The sequence below is a fragment of the Zingiber officinale genome, chromosome 5A (assembly GCF_018446385.1).
Source record: "Zingiber officinale cultivar Zhangliang chromosome 5A, Zo_v1.1, whole genome shotgun sequence".
Classification (NCBI taxonomy): Eukaryota; Viridiplantae; Streptophyta; class Magnoliopsida; order Zingiberales; family Zingiberaceae; genus Zingiber; species Zingiber officinale.
Window position 1 is genome coordinate 97,294,784 of NC_055994.1, and position 12,420 is coordinate 97,307,203.

Sequence of the window (12,420 nt, forward strand, 5' to 3'; positions counted from 1 at the left end):
CCCGACCAACAAAGATCCCTGACTGAGAAGTGGTCGAGCGGAGACATTATTAACACCCATGATAGCCGAGCGGCGGCTCTAAACCTAGGGGAGGAAGCAGCTTAACATCTATCGTAGCCGAGTGGAAACTCTAAACCCAGTGGAGAAAGCAATTCAATGTCTACCCCTAGCCGAATATGTAGGGATCTAGCACGCTAAACATGCAGAAAGCGCAGCGAAAAAATTAACTAGATCCTCTCTCAGAATATCCATGCGAACGATAAAACTACATATAATAAGTTTTACATGAGAAGTATACCTTTTCTGCGTGCCCTTCGCAATCCCGATAGTAACTTTTCTTTGGATGCAGATCTCAGCGCGATCAAGTGGCCGTGCTTCTACGGTATCCATACGAACATGTTCCGTTCGTCTCACGAACTCTCGATCTGGAGAAGAACCAACTTTGTGGTGCTAGCCACACAAGGTGATTCAGCCATGAGGAAGGATCAGCCAAGAGGAACAAGAGGAGGAAGAAGGAGAAGAAGACCAATTCTCTTAATGAAAATGATGAGACAAACCTTTTGTACTCATCCAAGGAATACCAAAGGTCATTTGGCTTTTGGTCTTCCTTTGATTAATGATCCATTAAACTCTATTAATGGACATTAACCCTCTTGTGTCTTTTGATCTTCCTTCATGAATTGATCTTAATTAATAATCTTTCATGAAGAGGCTTAGAGGCTTTTCATCTTCTATGAATAGCCTTTTAGTCTTCTTCTTTTACATGATCAAATCATGTAAAAGACCTTTCCTAATCCTTGGTGAATTCAAGTTCACCCAATGAGTCTAACTTATTGAACCTTATCAATCCCAATTGACTTCATGAACATCAATCCAAATTGATTCCATGAATCTAATTTAAATTAGACTCAATTCAATAATTGGATCCAATTGAGTCTAATTCGGATTAAACGTCTCTTTGTTTTCCCCTTAATGGGTTGAATTATTATATTGGATTAACCATTAACCCAATAACCCAATATGTCTAATCATCTCATAATTGGCTCATAGGGCTAATACTAATAGAACGGCTGCTCTAAACCCAGATCGGTAACTGATAGTCGAGCGGTGGCTCTAAACCCATGGCAGTAGTGGTAATCGAGTAATGACTCTAAAGCCTAAAATTGCCGATCAGCCAAGAAGGTCACCGAAGACACTGCTTGTCCAGTCAGTTGGACTTGCAGCCTCTTTCGACTAGACTTGAGGGGAAGACTTGTGATGCGGTTATAAAAGGAGCCCACCAAGCGTGGGTCAAAGGTGGAGATAGCAGCCGACGTGGAGGTTAAAGTTAGGGCAGTCAAGGCCAGGGAACTAACGGGCTCACCAAAAGTGGGTTGGTCGAAGGTTGACTTCAACTGCCGATCGAGCCTGAAGGTTCCGATCGACCACGAAGCTCATTGGAATATATCGCTCGTTCGACAAGGGTCACTACAGAAATAACATCAGAGGCTCACAACAGACCAAGCAAGTGCTTGGCCGACCATAGCTCATGTCCGGTCAGGCAAGGCATAACCTACTGAACCAAGGTACTACGGAGGAGAGCAGCTGCTGGGATCGACCGGGTGGGGAGTCCCGACCGAGCGGCTATCCTGCTCGGCCAAAATAGTAGGACCCCTCCCATATCTCGTTATATTTCTCTAGGAGGTAATGCTGCTAACAACAGGACATGGTCAATAGGCAAATCATACGATGGAAACTTCTATTATCATGTCAAGGATTTGCATGCCTATTAAGGTATGTCAGAGACACTTTTCTGACATATCTTTTCATAGGACGGTTGGAAAAATGTGCCCATGGCTTGAGGAGTCTGCACGTCGCCTACTGTAGCACTATATAAAGGGGGGTCTATGTACCGACGGAGGTATGTGATATCTGTTATTTGTACTTGTGCTCTCGTTGCTACTAGATTGCTTTGTCTTCTTTCTACTGTTCTGGTGATTGACTTAAGCGTCGGAGGACCAACGTCGGAGAGCCCTTCCTTGGTCCGGCACTGACATTTCTTGTGTTATAGATTGGAGTGGAGTCTTCGTGCGGTCAACCGAGGAGCCACATCCCCAGCAACCTTCTTCACCGATTTCGGACAGGATCACTTGTAATGTCATAAGTCTCAGACCCTACATTCCATAAATGATTTATCTCTACAATCAAAGGTTATAAAAAATATTTATTTGTCCTTTTAGATTATGAAGACATGGAATAAGTATAGTAAAAAACATGAATTCATCTTTCATACATATCCATGGAGGTAAATTATATGGAATTAATATAACTGGCCAAAATAAATATTGCTATCCATAATTTCCAAATGACTAAAATCCATCTATGAAAAGTCTAAGTCTCATATTATGTAGTTCCATTACAAAAAAGGCGATGGCTTCACGCTTGGACTATATCCAAGACTTTATCATTACCTAGGGTTACCTTCTCTTAGGATTTCCATTGCTTATCTCACTCACTAGGAATTCCACCACCTAGAGTTACCTCCCCCAAGGATTTTCACTACCTAGTTTCACTCACTAAGACTTCCACCACCTAGGGTTACCTCCCCTTAAGATTTTCATTACCTAGCTTTACTCATCAAGACTTCCACCATCTTTCCCTTGCCTAACTAAGTTAAGACTTTTCTTTGCTAGTCTCTTTCAAACATCAAGTCCTCTTTGGATCAACCATTGGTCAAATTGATTAGACTTAGATACATTATCAAACATCAAAACCCTGGAAGCTGATTGCAACAACACAATCGGGAAGGATAACAAAGCAGCTGAAGGTCCAATTTGGTCAAATACATACGACTCTTCATGACAATACTAGTTGTAATAATTTAGAATAAATTCATTCCTATATATATATTCACTATATCTCCATCATGAAAAATTATATTTATACATTCCTATTGATTACATAGACATTTTAATTTGATACCATTCAAACCTTTTGAATTATTACTTTTTGACTGTTTCCTCAAAAGAAAATGTTTGTATTTTAAATACACCCTCAAAAAATAATTATAATTATAATTATAATTAAATATTATCTTATCCTGAAGCGCGAAGACTATAAACTGGGCGTGAATCCCTGCGTTTTCTCCTCTTCCGTCGATGACTTGCGCGCTTCCTCCTTTTCCTCGCTGACCTTGTCCCTTCCGATCTTGAACCAGCCGAGACGGTTCCACGCTTTGATGGGCAACCACCCCTCCCGGCGCGGCCGCGCCGATGGCCGTCAAGAGGCGGGCTCCGTCCGCCGCAAGCTCCGCTCGCAATTCCGCGGCAGCGGCGGCGTCGGCCGCGTCCTCCGCCGCCCCATGGAGAACGTGCACACCTTCTACTCCTTCGGACGCGAGCTCGGGCGCGGGCAGTTTGGAGTCACGTCCCTGGTGACCAGCAAGGCCACCGGCGAGAAGCTGGCCTGCAAGTCGATCGCCACCCGCAAGCTGACGCACGGCGACGATCTCGAGGACGTCCGCCGGGAGGTGCAGATCATGCACCACCTGACGGGCCACCGCAACATCGTCGAGCTCAAAGGCGCCTACGAGGACCGCTCCTCCGTTTACCTCGTGATGGAATTGTGTGAGGGCGGAGAGCTCTTCGATCGCATCATCTCGCGCGGCCACTACTCCGAGCGTGCCGCCGCCTCCCTTTGCCGTGAGATCGTCAATGTGGTACACTGCTGCCACTCGATGGGCGTAATGCACCGCGACCTCAAACCTGAGAACTTCCTCTTCCTTAACACCAACGAGGACTCGCCGCTGAAGGCCACCGATTTCGGCCTCTCCACCTTCTTCAAACCAGGTGTAAACCTAATCAATCAATTGAAATGCCTTTAAATTGTCATACGCTAGAAAAAGTTATTGCATTTGAGGGAAACATAAGTTAATCTCTCTTGAAGATCTGTTCATTCTATGTTGGTAACTGTCTCTCATATTGGGGCTACCCTATTCCAAAAGAAATTATAGAAGAAGTTCATCAAATCTCCATATATGTCGTTTCTCCTCAAACTTATTTGGGGGAAGATTTATAGCAAATAGAAGTAAATTTGATATTTTCACCTCTCAATCTCAGATGATATGGCTACCACAGAAAAGGATTTTAAAGAGTTTCTCTACGTGTCCTGTTTGAGCAAAAATGTTTGAAAATGGGAATGAAGCATGTTGAGAAACTTGATCTCCTTTAAGTTTTGCCATCATTCTTCATTTAAATCAAACAAAATCTCGCAATTAGAAGCAAAGATGTATCTATAAATGCGTTAATACTCATATGGTAAAGTTATAGAATAGATACACATCATACTATATATACACTAATTCCCTATGCTACTTGGAGTTGTATATTAGATTTTGTGACATATATGGATCTAATGTTTGACATGGTGGTTTCTAGAAGTTTTTACTTATGACCAATGGAGATGTCAAATGTCGAGTTGGAGTATTGGTGTCTGAGATAGGTATGAGAGGGTAATGAAGAATCCAAGTATTAGAGTGGATTACCTTTTTTTTAGCGACAGAAGTTGAGAAATGAAATTTTCAACTACCAAGTTTGGAATTTATACATCATATCATTTTCTGTTAGATTGAGGAAACTCAAGTTTTTCATAATTCCACTATCCTTGCTTTTCTTTTGCAAATTGGTTGCAAACAAGAATGAATTGCTTTTTCAGGAGAAGTATTCAAGGATGTTCTTGGTAGTGCATACTATATTGCTCCTGAGGTATTGCGAAGGAATTATGGACCAGAGGCTGATATTTGGAGCGCTGGAGTGATTCTCTTCATTCTTCTTTCTGGAGTTCCTCCTTTTTGGGCCGGTGCACACTTATCAAATTTGTTGAACTACTTTCAAAATCATTGTCTAAAATTTTGGAGATTTTCAGCTGAATTGCTTACTCTCATCTCTTCAGAGAACGACCAAGGCATTTTTTCTGCTATACTACGCGGGCATTTGAATTTTTCAGCTGATCCTTGGCCATGTATATCAGACAGTGCAAAAGATCTAGTGAAGAAAATGCTAAGGGCAAATCCAAAAGAACGACTTACTGCTGCTGCAATTCTCAGTAAGAATATCAACATTTTAATTCATATGTTTCAAGCCACAAAATATTATAGTTAAGTAGAATCATGCAAAAACATGGTGATGAAGTAGTGTTTCCTGATGAACACGTTTATGTTCTAGCTAATAGTGTTTCTTTTGAATGATCTTACAGGTTAACATCAAAGACACTCCTATTTAGATTTTGGTTTAATTAGTTAAAATCACTTCCTGCTGCTGAATTTTGAAAAAATCATTCCTAACATTTTTAGAAAAATGTATTAAATCTTGTAACATGTCTTTGAAAGAAGCCAATTCTAAACTTGAAGGGTTCTTGGTCCATAACTGGAGCATATGAAGTTCTGGTCGACCATTTTAAGGTTGTTTTCTGTGAATCCTTGTCAAATCCTTTTGATGAACAAGAATCTGAACATTTCAAGATTCTTGAAGATTTTTAGTTGATGGATTTCTGTGTTATTGACACATTCTCTCTGCATTCTCCGATGCGTTATTATGATGCATATGCATCTACAACTTCAACTAGAGAACTTTAGTGACTTTTAATTAAAATATAATCCAGAAGATTCCATTTTAGACAAATATACTATCGCCAAGTTCTTGAGTTGTAAAATGATTGATGAAAAGTGAGTATACACCTATGTCAAGCTGTTGGTTGCCATATCTTGGGAGAATAATCGTCATATCCACACTGGCGGGTGGCAATAATTTCTATAAAGAGATTTGTATTTTGTTGACTGTTTAATAGCTTTGATTTAAATTTTTATTTGGATCTTAGGTTAATTGGTTAAATTACCTCCTGGTGGATATTAAAATTTGCTCTTTCTATGCACTTCCATAAACATTCTGATGCAAGTCTTTTCCCATTGCTGTCAAGAAATCTTTTATATCAAGAGAATTTATTAGCTTAGTATGACATTTCATGTTATTACTGTAGAGCATCCATGGATAAGGGAAGATGGGGAAGCTCCTGATAATCCACTTGACTTAACAGTTATAAGTAGAATGAAGCAGTTCAGGGCCATGAACAAGCTTAAAAAAGTAGCCTTGAAGGTAGCAGCACATCTAGATAGATTTATGTTTGGTGTCCATTCTAAAGTTTGCATCAGAATACTTGTGCTCAGGTGATAGCTGAAAGCTTATCAGAGGAAGAAATCATAGGTTTGAAGGAAATGTTCAAATCAATGGACACCGACAACAGTGGTACATTGACTGTTGAAGAACTGAAAGCTGGAATTCCCAGATTGGGTAACCTGGGTATCAAGATTACTGAATCTGAAGTTCAGCAATTGATGGAAGCAGTATGACACACTTATCTTTACAGGGCTCTTCATGTATATAAAGATTAAATTTTTTATAATTTCTTAAAAAAAATTAAATTCTTGTTTCTATACCACAAGTTTTCGATATCATCTTCACTTTATATTTAAAATATGCAATGCCTTGTTGAAGGATAAAAAGACAAGTCTTTGGTGAAAAATTTGTCCTTCCCTAGCATTAAGCTATGTTGATGTCTTGAAAACTGGACCAGACTCATTGGTTCAATCATTTAACCAAGGAAATGGAGGCCAGTGTGGTCCAAGTGAACTAATGGATATATTCCAGGAATTGGGACCTGCGGGCCAGTTTTAGAAACATCCTTCTCAATAAGTTTAGGCATTGCCACAAAAAAAACCCAACCTCGAAAAGGAAAAAATATTTTCTATATGAAGTGTTATTCCACTTGTATTGTTGCAATATTTGATCTTTGACTTGCTTCTTTTTAACAGGCAGACGTGGATGGAAATGGATGCATTGACTATATGGAATTTATCACTGCCACAATGCATATGAACCGAATGGAAAAAGAAGATCATCTTTACAAGGCATTCCAGTATTTTGACAAGGATCAAAGCGGGTAACTTATTGTCTTCATGTTAATATCATTCATTTTTCAAGAGAATGTTACACCTCGTATTTCACATACCATTTTACTAGATACATCACTGTTGAGGAACTGGAGCAAGCTCTTATGGATTACAACATGGGGGATCAACAAACAATTAAGGAGATAATTGCTGAAGTTGATATTAACCATGTAGGCCTTCCATTCTATAACGGAATTTTGGTAAAGATAGATTTCGTCGTTTCTGATTTGACATAGTAGAAATTGGTAAGGTTTAGTTTTCTTGAAATTGTTGCTTTCCTACCGAGCACAACACAAGTGTAGCATAACTACTGTCTGCAAAAAGCTTTTTATTCTAGTCAAATACGCAGCTCTTTGGGACTTGACATGACAAATTAAATTAGTTTGGACTAGTTATGCAAGTCTGTTTCTTGAGTGATAAAATAGGTAAAAATTGCAAGTAATACTCCTTGAGGGAAGTATGATAAGCTATTATAATTGTAGGTTGGTTTGATATATGTGTAGAATGTTAGATAGCTGAAAGTTTTTGATTTGATGTGCACTTAAGTACAGAAGTGCAGACTCTCTTTGGAATTTAAAGCTTAAAGTAGGTGAACTAATTTCAACAATGCGACTTTTATTCATGATATTAGGAAAACTAATTTAAAAATCCTCAGTGATTAAGCATTACACAGTTTCCAACAACCTAAAAGGTTATATCTGATTTTCCAGTTTGTGGACTAAACCTCTGCAGATGGAGCTAAATTTTGGTTCCATCCAGTTTCATTCTTCTCAACAAAACTATTTTGAGGTCATTGTCGTAAGACATCTTGTTTCACAGTGAATTTAAACTTGAAGTTAACTTTTGAAGTGCAAAACCTTTTAAATAGCGATGTGATACAAAATATTTTGGTGCAAAAACTGCAAATGGCAAGGTATTATGTACTTTACTTTTCTACTGAACTAGCTTTTGATGTTTGGTGTGAAAATTTTGGATTATTTGTATAGTTGGCATAATTTTTCGAAACCTAATTGATTCACGATCATGCATTGTTAAAAAGTTTGAAGCACAAACTTGCAGGTTATGATTATTCTCGAACTAATCTTTACTGTATTTGTCATGGAAATAAAGTTTGGTGACAGATGATAATCATTCATGTATTAATGAATAGCCTTTTTTTTTCAGGATGGAAGAATCAATTACGAGGAGTTTGTGACCATGATGAAAAATGAGGGCGCGGAGATTAACATCCACAAATGAATATTTGTTTTTTCAATGGACTTTGGTAAACCAACACTGCCATGTTACAATAGCTTCAGCCACATTGATCTGCTGAAAGAATTACTGACTTGACAAGGAAACAAGAGATTTGTCCCTTTTAGTAGACAAAAGAAAATGACGTAAACTTAACCTGAAATGCTATCTTGTAAATCTGAATCTGCTTTTGCAACCCATTCTTTTTCTTCTTAAATTATCATTCCTTCAATTTTTTTATGACTCTTGTGCACCAGTGTGTTGTTCCTGAAGAACAAGATCAGAATGTACAAGAATCATTCATTCTTTTTCATTGTTTGAATGAATTGGGAATGCCATGAAGGAAGGTTAGTGTATAAGTTTACTACTCTTAGACACAAAGCATAATGTTTTGGTTGTCAATTGTATCTATTCAACTGAAACAAAAACAAATACGCTACAATTGAAGTTTATATCTGATAGCTAAGAAATTCAACTTTGCTATTAAGATGAAAGGCATGATTGGTGATGTGATAAAGATAACGGTGCCATGTGTCATGACCTGGTCAACGCAGCCCTCAATTTGTTTGCCTGAACTTGAGTTAGGCTCTATTTGCCAAAACCTGAGTATATACCAAGACGCCAGTAGCCCCAAGAGGTGACTATTATGCAGAAGTCCCCAAGGACGTGACAATTATAGCAAACTGTTAGTGGCTCTAGGATCGTAAATAAGTCGAGTTGAGCTTTGGGATGTTTAACTTTATTTGATAAGGTAATCGAGTCGAACTTAAAATGAATCAAGCTTTTAAAATGATTGTTCAAGCTTAACTGAATTTATTTTTTATGAGCTTGAGCTTGTTTGAATCTTGGTTTGAGTTTGGTTTGTTTAGATGTTATCGAGCTCTCAATTCAAGTTTGGTTTAAGCTTGGTTCGAGTTGGATAGTTTAGATGTTATCGAGCTTCAATTTAAATTTGTTTGATTGTTGTTTGATTGGTTATTGAGCTTGGTAATTTAAAATTATTTATTTTATTTTATTTTTATTTATTTATCATGTTGATATAAGTTTTATTAATGAACATGATTCGTGAACATTATTCAAGTTTGTTTATTTAGTTTAACAAGATGTTCAAACTTGTTTAGTTAATTGATCTTATGTATATTGAACGAACATAAACAAACTTTTACCAAATCGAACATCAAGTTTGTTCACATTTACGAACCTAAGTAGCTCCTAGGGACGTGATTATTATATAAGCTGCTAGTAACCTCGAGGGACATGACAGTTATAGCAAGCTGTTAGTAGTCCCAATAGATGCGGTCGTTATACAGACCGCTAGCATCTCTAAGGGACACAAGTTATTGTTACTTGCAATAAACAATTTCGTACAAAATGAAATAAACTTATAGTGATCTCCCGAGACGATCTTGATCTCCGCTTGACGTTGGAAGAATGATCACGATACAAGGTTGAAAAGCTCCCCTTTTGGTTCATAAACCAAATCCTAGGGTTGTAAATGAACCAATCGTTCATGAACAAGCTTAGTGTTCGGCTTGGTAAGAGCTTGTTTATGTTCATTCAATATACACAAGATTAATTAAACAAACAAGGTTGAACAGCTCGTTAAACTAAACAAATAAGCTTGAACACATATGTATTCAACTCGTTAACGTTCATGAACAATATTCATTAATAAATTTTTTTTCAATATGTTAAATAAATAATAAAATAAAATAAAATAAATAAATAAGTTTAAATTTTAAGCTCAATAACTAATCAAACAACTAAAAGTTTCTAACAATCAAACAAGCCTGAATTAAAAGCTTGATAACATCTAAATAACCAAGCTTAAGCCAAGCTTGAATTGAGAGCTCGATAACATCTAAACGAACCAAGCTCAAGCTAAGCTTCAAACAAACTTATGCTCATAAAAAATAAACCAAGTCAAGCTTGAACACTCATCTCAAAAGCTTGGTTCATTTTAAGCTCGACTCAGCTCGACTCGGTTACTTTATCAAATAAGCTTGAATACCCCAAAACTCGGTTCGACTCATATCGTTTACAACCCTACCAAATCCCAATCTCACTAGATGTTCTCCTTTGTCGATTGCTTCAATCACTCAAACTTCGTTTCCCTTTCTGATTGCTCTTGGACGATTTTTAAAGGAGCAACCATTGATCTTGTAACTAGTGCTTCAATTGCACATAATAAAAAAAAAAATGATAATCCCAGTTAGCCTCATTGACTATCTCTGAGAGTGACCGGCCCGGTCCCACAGAAGTTTTCTACTAGTCACTAGGGTAAATCGGGAAGCGCACACGACGACCAGCCCAGAAGGCCAGCATCCTTTGATTATGCCTTCCATTTGGAGGAAAAACTCTACAAATATGCCGTAGTTAGGGTTTGAACCGTGAGTGTCTGAGTGACAACTTGAATGTCCTACAACGACACCATGGCCCCGGGGACCCTTTCATTTTCCTAACATTGTAAATATTACTATATTCAACATTTCTCACTCATCTAAGTCAATCCATAAAGGTTATCTTGTTACAAAGACAATGTAAGTAACATAGACGATATGATGATCAAGTCACGAAGACTAGAGCAAAAAACTAATTAGTCATAATCACCAAATAAAAACATCAAATCTATACTTTAGGAAAATGGTTTGTATGACAGCAAGCACACTGCCCAATTATTGCTAGAATATTATTACACCTTACATAACTACTCTATAAAATTAATCATAGAGATCTATAACTTGTCTTTATCTTAGATTAAATCATTTATATCATTATGAACATTTATAATCTCTTATAATGACTATTATGTCGAGAGGATGTTCAACATGTCCAATTCAATACAATTATTTAAAATTACATCTTATGTACTGAACATAAATGTAACTGGTACTAGTGAATAAATGTCAGATGTAAATCAATCTTAATCTTCCTTTTTAATTAGAATATATTCATTCTAATCAGTTGCTTCCTAGTTATGCTCCATAGATCGAATTACCCATAGCAAATAAGAAACATGCTAAAGTAGCAGTAACTGATCAGAACTTCAAGTAAACAGTTAAATAGCCACTTAGGGTAAGATTGAGATTAACTTATAATCTCAAGGATCTCACGTAGTAGAGAGGTAGGAATCCATTCTCCTACTGTTCTTCTTGTCGATATAGCACATATAGTATAAATCACATGCTATGATGTTATTCTCTTGACTAAAAAGAGTATATTTTTTTTCTTCAAAATTTAACATCGTACAGATTTTGATCTAGATATACCTAATGCCTAATCTTGAATTCAACATATGAATTCCAATCTGGGCTTAAGTAGATTCAGTAAATGGTGAGTTCATTTACTCCAATCATTACATAAATGATTTCATCTTGACATAATTATCAAGGCGACATTAACTTATGGATATGTCTCTATTCATAGCTACATAAATTGTTCTATAAGTAATGATCTTACCCCTATTTATACTTAATGAATAGAGATGATTATCTATGTGAGTGGACCGATCTCAACCTGCCAATATGCTTATCAAGACTTTATTCAAATGTAACAAAAATATATTGTTGGGGTTGCAAGGATGCAAACATAGTCCTACATTAAAAACACATGGAAAAGATCATGAGTTTATAAGAAAGAGATATCTCCATTAATATGAGATCTTTTGGGTAGAGTCCAAAAATAAAATTATGAGGGCTTAAGCCCAAAGTAGGCAATATCATATCATTGTGAAGATATCTAAATTCCTTTTGGTTATAATAATTGGTATCAGAGTTAGGTTACTCTTCACTAGACTAATCGCTAGAAGAAGCACGAGCCAGAGCTATGATCCAAGATTGAACCATGTGGGTGAAACCTTAAACAAAGTAGGGGAGGCCTTGAGCAGATCAGTGACCTGATGCTTGAGGGGAGGCCTTGAGGAGGTCAAGAGTGACCTGATACTTGAGAGAAGACCCTGAGTAGGTCAAGTGTGACCCAAATTTTAGGGAGACCCTGTGATTCTTTGTTTGCGGGGAGGGGGGATTGTTGGGGTTACAAGGTTACAAATATAGTCCTACATTGAAAACACATGAGAAAGATCATGAGTTTATAAGAAAAAGATATCTCCATTGGTATGAGGTCTTTTGAGTATAACCCTAAAATAAAACCATGAGGTCTTAGACCCAAATTGGATAATATCATACCATTGTAGAGATATTTAAATT

General features: G+C 37.3%; 1 protein-coding gene across 2 annotated transcripts; it reads left to right on the forward strand.

Annotated features, from left to right (window-relative positions):
• The first annotated feature begins 3,122 nt into the window (after positions 1-3,122).
• Positions 3,123-8,561, forward strand: LOC121981134 (calcium-dependent protein kinase 1-like). 2 transcript variants are annotated; one of them, XM_042533501.1, is made up of 8 exons: positions 3,123-3,827; positions 4,693-4,836; positions 4,930-5,082; positions 6,013-6,128; positions 6,185-6,376; positions 6,845-6,972; positions 7,053-7,152; positions 8,147-8,561. In XM_042533501.1, exons 1-8 carry the CDS (start codon positions 3,218-3,220, stop codon positions 8,219-8,221), a joined length of 1,518 nt encoding a protein of 505 aa, XP_042389435.1. In that variant the 5' UTR covers positions 3,123-3,217; the 3' UTR covers positions 8,222-8,561. The 2 variants fall into 2 exon arrangements, with proteins under 2 accessions (XP_042389435.1, XP_042389436.1); XM_042533502.1 differs by having other exon boundaries at positions 6,200-6,376; positions 8,147-8,558.
• Positions 8,562-12,420: the final 3,859 nt, after the last annotated feature.

Bases quoted from the DNA above. Each gene is read 5' to 3' on its own strand.
- LOC121981134 (XM_042533501.1), top strand. From the start codon at position 3,218: ATGGGCAACCACCCCTCCCGGCGCGGCCGCGCCGATGGCCGTCAAGAG. The intron at 4,837-4,929 runs GTGCACACTTAT...TCATCTCTTCAG, and splicing joins AGTTCCTCCTTTTTGGGCCG to AGAACGACCAAGGCATTTTT. The intron at 5,083-6,012 runs GTAAGAATATCA...TTATTACTGTAG, and splicing joins TACTGCTGCTGCAATTCTCA to AGCATCCATGGATAAGGGAA.